The sequence below is a fragment of the Corvus brachyrhynchos genome, unplaced genomic scaffold, assembly GCF_000691975.1.
Source record: "Corvus brachyrhynchos isolate BGI_N302 unplaced genomic scaffold, ASM69197v1 scaffold115, whole genome shotgun sequence".
Taxonomy (NCBI): domain Eukaryota; kingdom Metazoa; phylum Chordata; class Aves; order Passeriformes; family Corvidae; genus Corvus; species Corvus brachyrhynchos.
In genome coordinates, this window is record NW_008239553.1 from 12,070,549 (window position 1) to 12,082,216 (window position 11,668).

Below are 11,668 nucleotides of genomic sequence, written 5' to 3' on the forward strand. Positions count from 1 at the left end.
GAGCGCGGGGGGTGGGCGGCCGGGGTCGGGGGGTAGCCGTCGCCAACGGGGCCCTGATGGGGCGCAGCTTCAGCCTGGGCGACCTCAGCCACTCACCACAGACTGCCCAGAGAGTCGAGAGGATCGTCAGGGAGGTGAAGAGGAAGAAGGGCCTCTCAGAGGTGCCTGAGAGAGACAAGAAGATCGCAGCGCTGATGATTGCCAAGCACCAGGAGGCCAACCTCCTGCGGGAGCAGCGGCAGGCAGCCCATCTGCAGTGGGACAGCCAGCGGCGCCTGGCTGAGCAGCGGAAGGAGCAGGAGGAGAAGGAGAAGCAGAGGGCTCTCCTGCAGGGTCAGCGGATGTGGGAGAGCCAGGTGGAGAAGCGGCGAGGGAGACTGAACCAGGAGCAGGAGGAAGCCGCCCTGCTGAAGCAGAGGCAGCTCCTGGTGTGGGAGGAGAGGTGGCGGGAGCAAGCAGAGAAGCAGGAGCGGCTGCGGAGGGAGAAGCTGGAGAGGGCCATCAAGGAGGACAAGCAGAAAAAGCTCCATCAAGAGCTCAGCCTGAAGGCAAAGGAGGAGGTCAAGAAGGAGCACCAGGAGCGAGAGGAGCAGCTCCTGCAAGAGAAGCTGTCCACAGCTGCACAGAAGAGGCTGAGGAAGGAGGTGCAGTTGCAGAAGGAGAAGAGACTGTTCAACCAAGCAGAGAAGCTGAAGCACGAGGCCTTGCTCAAGGAACTGGCCAAGCAAGAGGCAGAAGAGAAGGAAATGCTGAAGGCATCCCTGAAGATGAGTTTGACAAAGGCTCAGGAGAACTATGAGCAGCTTGTGGAGAAGAGGAACCAGGAGCTGAGGGAGAAGGCCAGGCGTGAGGACATGCAGATCCAGAGAGCTAAACTGGCAGCAGAGAAGAAGGAAAGAGAGCAGAAGGAGCACTTGGAAGCACTGGCTAGAGAGACAGAGAGAAAGCTCCAGCATGCTGCCCAGGTGGCTGAAGAGGCTGTTCAAGAAAAAGCTCGCAAAGTGGTCTTGAGCCGTCTGGAAAAGGAAAAAGTGCAGAAAATGAACAAGCAAAAGGTGGAACAGTATGAGGACTTACGGCGCAGGGAAATTCTCCTCTCTATAGAGAGGAAGCTGGAGAGAAGTGAGCAGATCTTCAAGGAGAAGAAGACTGTCTTAGAAAATGCCAGGTCTGTTGCTCGAGCATCATTCCATGTCCGGGAAAAGGTGCGGGAGGAGACAAATGTGCGTACCTTTGACAAGATGGCCTTCGAAGCAGAACTGCATGCTCACCTTAGTAAGAAATGAAAGATCTTGCCATGGATGAGTGAGGATCCACCACTGCTTGTCCATCTTAATGTGACAGAAAGCTCCTCGGCATGAGCATTTAAAAAACAATGAAAATCAACACCCACCCTAATTTCTTATTTTGGGGGAGCAGGGTACCGCACAAAAATGTGGCAGCTATTTCACATACTGTTTTAAATAGATTTTTCGTTCTGGGTGTGTTTTAAAGACTGACCTCAGTCATCTTTATAGAGAGGAAGCAAGTTTTTGTGTCCTCCAACCCACAAGCACATGCATTTTCTCAGAGAGGGCTGCAAAATCTGCTTGAAGCCTCTGAGTTACTGATTGTTTACACCAGAGATGACTACAGCTGCACTTTCCATCTGGAAATGCAAACAGAGGTTTCTGACTACTAGAGCCTGCTGAATAAGAACTAAAACCCCCCAAGCTGATTCTGCCTGGAGTGATGGGTTAAAGTTACGGGACTGCATTTTCAAAGCTGCTCCACTCCCATTCTGAAGGTGAGGAAGGCTGGAGTACAGAATGCCATATGCACTGCGTGCCCCTTGGCTGCCGCTGGTACCGAGCTAGGGAAAGCGCAGATGAAGGCCATGTAAGCAGACATCATGATCAGAGCTGGGAAGAAGCTGTCTGAAAGTGCTCACAAACACAATTTTGTTTTTGCTGTTTGTAACTCTTACCCCTCCCAGGTATCTTCATCACTCCATCTCCGTTCCAAGTTTCTCTTACAAACATCTGTAGAATTCCTTCTTTTCTTTTGGAGGAGGGAGAAAAGGAGAGAAATTAGTGGACAGTCCACAAACTGACAAGCACCCACACAAGCTACTTGTTCATTAAGTTAAAAAAATGGAGGAACCTGTGGAGTCTGGATTTTGGGGGAAAATAGGGAGGTCACTTGTGAGTGGAAATCACCACCCTCAGGAATTCTCAGAACTCAAGAAGACCCTCGGCCACCTTATCCAATTTGCCCTATCTTGAGCAGGAGGTTGGACCAGATATCCTCCAGAGTTCCCTTCCAACCTTACAGTTCTCCTGAGCTGCATACAATGAGACATCCGCCCAGCTCTTATCATTGTCTACTGATCAGGGCAGCATTTCTCTGTCCACTGGTGCTAAGAGTTGTATTCTTATACAGAGCACAAGAAAGAGTAGATGCACAAAATAAGGTACATTACAGATTCTCTTAGGTGAGGATCATGTCTTTTTTATAAGAGTTAACTCAAAACTGTTTAGAGGGAACTGAGTCCTTCTGCAATTAAGTACACCAGAAATGTGAAAAGCCTACCTGTGCCCTGTGCACAGCATTCAAGTACAACAGTGTTCTGCTCCAGGCTTCCACATTTACTCTTTGTTGAGTTGGAGTTGCAAGCACACATCCAAAGCAGTCACTTTGCTTTTCTTTTTCTGGCTCTGGGCAGCATCAGCTCTCTGTTCCACCATCCGTGACGCCGTATTGGATTGCTCTGGTGATAGCAGTCAGATCTGGAGCATGGAGGAGAAGCAGCAAGAACAGACAGGATCTTGTTTCTTTGCAGATGTCTCTGACGTACAACACAGTAGAAGAGAAAACCAGAAGAAGGTTGACATATGGCACAGACATGCAGTCTCGCATGCGTAGATTTCTGGTAGAAATTACCAGAATTTCCCAGGAGGTAACAGCAGGTCAAAACCCTCCTAGAAGGCTTTAAAGAAGGTGTTAAACGAACAGTAATGGCAACAATAGACCAAATACACCTTGGTGCCCTGCAAGGCTAGAGACATTACACAAACAGTGTTGAAAATGAAGAAGTAGGTATTTTTTTTATTTTTATAGAACTTGCTCTTCTTTGAGTAATGGTACAATTGGTGGTGTTAAGGGCAGGCAGCATGAAAGTAGGAATTAGGGCACCTGAGCAATGTTTGCTCTGTCAGCCATTGGCTCACTGTGTAATGCCAGGCAAGTCCCCAGAGGCTGGACTTGCTCCTATTGATTTAAACAGAAGCGGAGTTCGGCTCTTGGGGTTGCTGGGACTCACAGGAATTAGTAAGACTTGGCTTGGCAAAGCACTTCAAAGACTTTGAACAAATGTTGCTTACAAAGCACAAAGTAATATTTATTTATTTATTTATTTGAGTGGTTATCAAAGTAAAACATCCCTTGGTGAAAAGCATTAATTAACACCAAAATCTGGTAGCTGTGGAAAGGACAGCTGCATTACTGTTTCCAGCAAGGGGGCTGTCCCCTCACCCTCGTCCTCAAAGCAGCAATTAGAACAATGAAACAAATCCTGCTGTAACACTGGACAAGGTCCTTGAAAACACACAGACTTCTCCACATGTTGTCCATGCCGCAGTGATCTATGTGTGCCCTTGTAGCGGCAAAGACCTAGAAAAGAGATGGCCGGTCGCCCAAATCCAACCAGTGCAAAACTGCCCTTGCTCTCTGTACTAGAGTTGGGATAAAACCTGCGGTGACTCCAGCATAGCCAATGTTTGATCTGGTTTGTAGCCTTTGGGGCTGCAGAGAAAGCCTGCCAGCATGAATATGAGGGCTTTTGCTTCCTGTGTCATTGCACTGTGGTTGAAATTCACTGCTGGGTTCATTTAGCAGAGGGGAAAATGGGGAGAGCTGGGAAACAGCAGAAAGAAGGCAAAGAGTGCTGGGTGAATGAGCAGGCAGCCTCTAACTGGAGCAGTATTTTTACCCATAAGCTCTACTGCAATCTACCTGAAGACCATCCAAACCTCCCTCTGACAAGGGCATTCCCAGACTGAGAACATTCTGCAGCCCAGGAGACACATCTTGGCCACTGACTGTAATTACACCTGGGGTCCATCTCTTGCTGCTTACTGAGTTTGACAGCTTGGGGCTACAGCTGACCTAATCAACACAAACCTACATGATGGTAATTGGACTGGCAAACTAGTGTTCCTATACTGTGCAGTGTACAGCTGAAGTTTTGAATGTGCAATCTGAGAAAAAATATTTTTTTTTTCAAAAGACATTAATCTGTGTATGGATATTTTTTATTTCTCTTGTAGTTTAAGTCCAAATTCTGTGAAATTCAGTTGAGTTTATGAGTTTAAAATTGCAGCATGGAAAATTTAAGTCAGCAGTTTGGGTGAGAGGTATTTCTTGGGTCTGCTTATGCTTCTGTTTTTTTGAGAAGGAATTCTGCTGCTGGATTTCTGTAGGAACAGAAATTAAACCCTGGGTCACACATCAAAAGTATGGCCCTTTTAGATAGGGCTTATTTGGTGTTTTTGCTGTTGAGCTGCAGGCTAGGGAGAACTAAAAATCAAAGCAAGCAACATGGAGGAGAAGCACTTAGAAGACTAAGGAGCAGTTTCTTTTGGCCGAGCTCTGGAGGAATTTTGGAACACAATGGAACACATTTTGCATGTTCAGAATCTGTCTTGTTTATGTGGATTGTCTAGTTTTTAACTGCAGCTAGGCTGAAACTGGAGCCCTTCAGTGCCAGATAGAGTGCCACCAATCTTATCTGCATGCTTCCTCTTCGCACAAAATTAATCACTAAAACACAAATCTCTCTGTCAAGGTTGAATTTGGCAGATATGTTGAAAAGCTATTAGGAGGAACAGCTACAACACCACTAGTTAATATTTTACAAGGTAAATTTTAAGCCAGTTTATATAAATTCTTTCATCACATGAATAAGAGGGATGCGAGGATTAGATTTCTCGCCTTGGTTACCTACTGTTTTTCTCTTAGGATGCTTATGGAGCTCTGGGATAACTCTGTGCTAAAATTTCTTCAATACCAGGGAAATTCTGTTCACTAAACAAACGCTGAATATGCAGTGCTCACAGGTTTGAGAGGGGACTTAGTTTGATGTGCATGTCTTTATTAAGCCAAGGCTGGACAGGGAGATGTGGGAAATACAGAATTTGCAATACATAGTCAGCCAGGCTTATCATATCCTACCCGAGGATGGCTTCTCATTGCTTCAGTTGTTGCATCCAAGAAAGACTTGCGTTCGGCTGTGGGCGTTCTTCTCCTGCTGGCAAAGACAAAAATGTAATAGTTGAAATGCCATTTTGAACATGGTTTTTTGGTTTGGGCTTTTTTTGGTTGGGGTTTTGTTTTAAAGAAGATGCAGGGAAATGTAAGGATGAGATACAAAGCTAGTTAGATGCAGTTTATTATGAATGGTAACTGTGTCTTCACACATAGTTCTGCTCTGTGGACCTGGGACTGTGCTGATGCTTAGTAGAGCAGCCACTACATCCAGGAGAGCAGGGGTGCTCTGGGAAGTGCTCTGTGATCTGTTCTCACATCACACAGCCTTCCTTCAAAGCAATCAAATGTAAGCTCTAATGCTTTGCTGAGTCAAGCTCCCAGGGAATTTAGTTTGTTAGGATTGGACTTAGCCTTCATAGTTGTAAAAGAAGGCTGTCGTAGGCAAAGAAGAGGAAGACACTGGCTTAGCCCTTCTGGAAATCAGCCCCGAGACAGCTGCTTTGCAGCACAGCTCAGGGATGTTATGGTGTGAGCTGACGGAGCCCTAATACAACTGCTTGTGGGAGTGCAGCCCCACCAGTTCTTGGCAAGCAAGTAGCACCCACTGTAAAGAGCCAGTATGGAGGCTCAGTAAGAAAATCATAATGCTTCTGGCTTCTAGGCAGGCAGCAGCTCTTGCCTCCTTTTTGGTGAGATACTACTAGGTGATGTTTTGAAGAGAAAACACTGGGAAGAAGAGAAAAATTACAAAGCTCTTGCACACAAGACACCTGGAAACAAATTCTCCATTCATAAATTCATCCATAGAGAGCATCCAGCGCTCTGGGGATGCCAGCCTTCAGAGCCTTCATAATGGAATATGCCCCACATCCCACATGCATCTTAGGACAGACATGAAAAAAATACAGTTCTAGGTCTGACTTCTTTGTCCTTAGCCCGTTCTTTGAGCATGCATCTTTACTGTGAAACATTACCTTGTTTTTGTAAGATTCTAGTCTGAAAGGACCCAAGTCTTTCTCTGGTAACTTTGCCCTTGCCTCCTGCATCTCTGCCATTCAGCAAGGAATCCTCTGCATTACAAAACCACTCTGGCAGTAAGAATCATCCTGTATTACAAAACTGAACTGCCAGTGCTATTTTGTTCTTACGTGCTTTACACAGCTCCCTGCATCTAATCTCAGGACCTGGCTGTGAGGTAAACTAGTTATCGCCCCCAGCCTAAGTACAAGCAAACTGAAGCAGAAAGAACTGATGTGATTTGCCCCAGGCCATGTTGGCCTCCCTGATCTAGCTGGAGCTCTCACTCATGTTCTCCCTAAGCCCCGAGCACTCCTCTAATTAACCTCTCCTGGTTCCAGTGGAGGGATATTTCCCTGAGCCCCTGCTGTGGCAGCTCCCCTGACTCCTGATCTGCAGCTGATACTTCATTGAGGATAGAGGTTTTAAGCCATGACTTCTGGACATTGCTCCCAAACCCTGAAACACTTTTAAATGGGGGGCCTGAAGGTTAGATAAGGCTGCACTGGGAGCCCAGGACAGGGGCAGAGTGAGAGGAAGGTGCATTGGCAGAAATGGGCAGGAGCTACAGATGGAAATGCTAAATGAGTGAGTAAACATGGACTGAGCATCCTTATACCATCCTGGATAGCTAGAATCACTTAGATCTCTATGCATGACAGCATACAGTAACACTTTCTTTCAGCACATTAAAATTTTGGGGCCCAGTTCATCCCATTAGTTTCCTCTCTAGGGCAGCAGAGTTATTACAGGAGTGAATACAGCCTAGATATATTAAACTTTTCATTATTTATGTAAATCACAGTGGCTTGGCAGAGCTTATGCTTTCAAGAGCTTGGTGGAAATTTCCTCCTGCCTGAGCAGTACCCAGGCAGTGGGATGGGAGGGTCACATATCAGTTGATATTTTTAGACTGGGTGACAAATTTGTCAATACCCTGGTGCTGGACACTGTGTTCCTGGATGTTTACAAAGCAGCATCTGCTTAAGCAGCTCAGTGCAGCTGAGAGGAAGAGCAGCTGGCACAGAAGTACCTTGTCAGACAGCAAGCTAAACAGTGGGGAGTAAGAGATTTGGCTCTTTGTCTGTTGGGTGCTACTGGGAATGTTTTGGTTTGTAGGAGGGTGATGTGATAATTTAGTCTCTTTTTTAATCACCTCCAAAGTAAGCTGTGCTATTTTTGGCAATTATTTAAAGATTTGTAAGAGACTGGAAAATAAATGAGGAAGGGAGTACAAAACACAGATGTGTAGGTAAAGCTGGAAGCCATTTTCCTTTCCCTCCTGAAAGAAGCCAGCAGGTGAGAGTTTTTTTAAGTGCCCCGTTGCATGCAATTTCTTAGACCGTAGGAGGGGACCACTCTGTTCACAAGCTTTTCTACTTACACACCTGTCTCCTGTACATGCTGACAAGGCAGGCTTCATGTTTACCTCCCAGCAACAGCTATTTCTTCAGATTTCAAGGAGAAGGTGAGATCCATGAGCAGGCACTATTTTCACTGTAGAGGGACCACTACACAGCCATGCGGGGGGTCCACATCTGAAATGAACCCTGATGGAAGAGTGGTACTGTGTTCTCATCAAGGAATTTCAGCAGCCCTCATCCAGACATTGTAGGAGCCTCTGCACCATTTTCAGCTCCCACCTGAAGCTGTCAAGCTGTCCTTGTTTCCTAGTTTGATTCTGAGGCTCCTGCTCCCATTGCCTGCAGCTAGGTACCTGGGGAGCTGACCACAGGGTGCAGCCAAGTCTCCACTTGTCTGCAGAGGCTTTAAGAAAACTAATTTGCCCTGCTCTTCCTTAAACTGGGACATCTGTACACAAGCAACTACAGGAACTGTCTGAATCTGGGCTTTGGGTGGCATAGATTGAAAACCTACAGAAGAACTGTGATGTTGTGGCATAGCAAAGGGATGCTACTGTTTTATTTTTAGTTATCAACACTGCTGCTAATTTGCTTCCCTTGCATTGCTTTCCCAGACAGTACCATGAATGGGGCAAGCATTAACAGCCCCAGAGGAAGTTGTTAGCTGTTGCCCTCCCTGCTTACACCAGTGCTTGGCATGGGAAGCAGTGTCTCTTCTTGCCCAAGAGGGAGGCTTTCCTTTCTGCAGTCATCATCACGTCATGCACAGGTGCTCTGGGGACAGGCTGGCATCCTAAGATTCATCTATCCTATCACCACTGTCACAAGCTTCTCCTTATGACCTGCCAGTAAATTCATGTCTAGCTCATGTAGGTCAGCATGACCTGTCATGACAGGAATTTTAGATATGTTGTAACAGCTGTAAGTCATGATGTTGCTTTTTCTCTTATCAGTTTTACCTGCTGCTGCTCAGGAGGAAGTAAAGCCAGGGAGGATTGTTTCAGTAAACCAGAGGTGACACGCCTGCTCTCAGAAAATGCTAGGCAAGCTGAGGGCTTCAGGGCTTTATACAATGCTAGAGCACCTGACATCTTAGGTTAGCTGTAAATAACTCCATATCACTTTTCATGGTAGCTGTCACTCCAACTTACATCTCTTGGGTGCTGTGAGTCCTAATATTTTCCAGGCAGAAGGCACTCTGTCTTGTAACAGAAGTTTTCTGCAATTCCTACAATATTTCAAAGAACCTGCACAATCTGTTTGCAGAATCGGGTATTTCAATGCATTTTACTTACAGTTCCATCAAAAAAATTGTAGAAGTAGAGATTCCTGAAGGCAATGATGTTCACACCCAGAGCTACTGTCCTCTCTAAGTATCTGATCAGACTGCACTGTGCTACTCCAAGAGATTTCCTGCAGCTCCTGCCATCTCTGGGAAACTGCAGATCCCTCCCTGCAAAGACACTGTACTATAATGTAGATGCCACATGATTCAGTCACAGCCTGCGAGTCCCCAGATGCACAGAAAATTTGCTGTAAGCTACCAGGGGAATTTCTGCAGAGTCTCCTGGAATCCGCAGGGCCCCTTCCGCGCATTCTGACGCCGGTGCTGTATCAACTCCCATGCTGTACAGTACCTGCTGACCCAGTAATGCTGTCTGAGTCCTCTCCATGGCAACGCACTGCAGTGTCCTCAGATACAGGGAGGCATCCTGCAAGCAGGCAAGGTTGGCCAGGGACTCAATGTATCAGATGTATTGAGAATAATTTTAGCGTAGGTTTTTTTCTGTGGGGAAATTTGAGGCACAAATGCAAAGGGAGAAAATTTCTCCCCAGAGGAAATGAAAGAATGTGTGAAGAAGAAAGAAATAACAAAATGAGTTATTCATATATCCTTAAAATCATAGGAGACATGGTTTATATGTCTCATGCAACAGATTTACATGGCCAAGCAGTTTCACACATTTTAGATACCCCCAGGGAATGAAGAATGGTGGAAAGTACTTAAAACCTCAGGTAAGAAAGGAATTACGTTTTCCAGCAAGGGTTGGGGTTGGCCAGAGTGGAAAATTGTAGAAAAACTGTTCTAGACATCTCCAACTTTGATGGCTCTCATACCACTACAGCAAAGAAACTAGTCCTGAATGCATGGTGGGAGTAAGGATGGAAAAGAGAAGCCTGGGGTAAGCACATAGAGGACTTAAACAAATGTATGATGAATTGTGAATTTTTTTAGGTCTCCTACCTGTTGAAGGCTCCTCCATTACAGTAGCAGAGAAATGCCTTCTGGAGCACCCCAACCTAGTGGCTTCCTCTACTGCAGGCCTGCATGGGTGCTGCCCCAGGCATCTGTCAGGCAGCAGCCCACAATGTAAGGAAGGAGCCTGAGCTTAACCACCACCCTTTGGGCTCTAGGGCAGCAGCCAAGCGTGACCAGGGTTCTCCTGTGAAGCAGAGGGTGATGAGGAGCACTTCTTTTAGTATTTGAATCTGGGCTGGCAGTGAAAGGATTTTACCGTGTGTCAGTGGTAGGATCAGGAGGATGAGCTAAGAAGAGGTATGTATCTCAAGACCACAGGATGAAGAAGCACACTGTTTTAATTCTGCTTTTTTTGGAGGGGGGGCTGAATTGGGGTTTTTTTGGTTGGGTTTTTTGGTTGGTTTTGTTCTGTTTGTTTTCTTTTTCTTTTAAAGTTGTTCCATTTTTTCTTCCTTAAAGACCAAATTTAATGTCGAACTGCCAGAGTTTGCCAGAGACCCACAGCATGCCCATAGTCCAGTTCTCATTAGGGAACTGGATTGCTGGCTGCCAGTGTTTCCCAAAGACCAGATTCATCCCCGCCTTTATTTGTAAGCAACCATTTCGATTTAGTCACCAGACCCGGGATCAGTTCCTGCCTGCTAATGTCAATTGCCCAAGGGCAAGCGCATGGTGGCAACTAGCACATTCCTGTGTCCAACAGAGGTGGCGCCACAGCCAGAGGTAAAATGAGGCTGGGGCTGTTTCCAGAGAGAGCAGGGACCTTCTGAAAGGGAAAAGCCAGATTAAAGGGGAATCATAATCCTTAACTATGCAGTGACAGCCTGGGAAGAGAGGATTGCTCAAAAACCCCAAGGGTCTTCCCACTAGAATGGTGGTGCCTCACTGCTGGCAAGCTGGATGTGGGCTCATGTGTCCATCTTCTCCTTCTCTGGCAGGAGCAAGAAACAGAATTACAGCAAAAAGCAGGGGACAGAAGTCTGGCTGTGGGGATGAAACCTCCTAGGTGAGACCCTGTCAGTCAAAGCTCGCCCCGAATTCACTTGCAGACAGAACCCTAAATACCACTAGAAGAGTGAGCTTCAACCCTCAGTTTGTACAACCTGAAACCTGGTCATGCACCCATGCTCTGATGCATTTGCTGCACTTGCTTGGATATAAGGCAGGCTGGTGGGGCTTTCCAGCATGCCAGCTGCATGCTTTACAGCCATCTCCCAGCCACAGCTTTGAAGCAGCGGGAAAGGTTGTAGCTCATTCTTTCCCAGTTCAAATCAGCAGGATTAGTTGTTTATTCAGGAGTCCCTTCCCCCATCGACAGAGTGAAGGCAAAATAATTATAAACCTTCTTTCTATGTATGCCAGCTAGCAGACAGGATCAGTACGCAAAGGGACTCCCTGATTTCTGACATGCCTAAGCCCTCAGACGACTGTGGGGTTTTTGCACCATATGGCTCTATCACTTGACAAAATAGTGCCCTAGATAGGCTGGTTGTTTTCCAGTCTGCCACCAAATTAACTTAGGAGGATGGGCACACACAGCCACAGTTTCTGCATTGTTGCCACCATTTCTGAGGTCTCCAGACCTATTGGAAGCCACTGTATTTTTGCAGCCCCTTCTGCCCCCACTCCAGGAGCAGCTACCAAAGGGATTAAACACGGCATGTTATCTACTGCAGTGGCTTAATCACTAAGCAAAGCACTCATCCCCTGACCACAAGGTCAGGGAATTATCTTCCTGACAGATAACGCAGCCAAGGCTTGGAACAAAATGAGGAGCTGA

General features: G+C 46.5%; 1 protein-coding gene across 1 annotated transcript in view; it reads left to right on the plus strand.

Annotated features, from left to right (window-relative positions):
- The window catches only part of CCDC177 (coiled-coil domain containing 177), an 8,883-nt gene extending 4,368 nt beyond the window's left edge, over positions 1-4,515 (plus strand). The window contains exon 2 of the mRNA XM_008639723.2: positions 4-4,515. Within this exon, the coding sequence (XP_008637945.1) occupies positions 4-1,286 (1,283 nt within the window). The 3' untranslated portion in view covers positions 1,287-4,515. The remainder of the gene's footprint in view (positions 1-3) is intronic.
- The last annotated feature ends 7,153 nt before the right edge of the window (positions 4,516-11,668 follow it).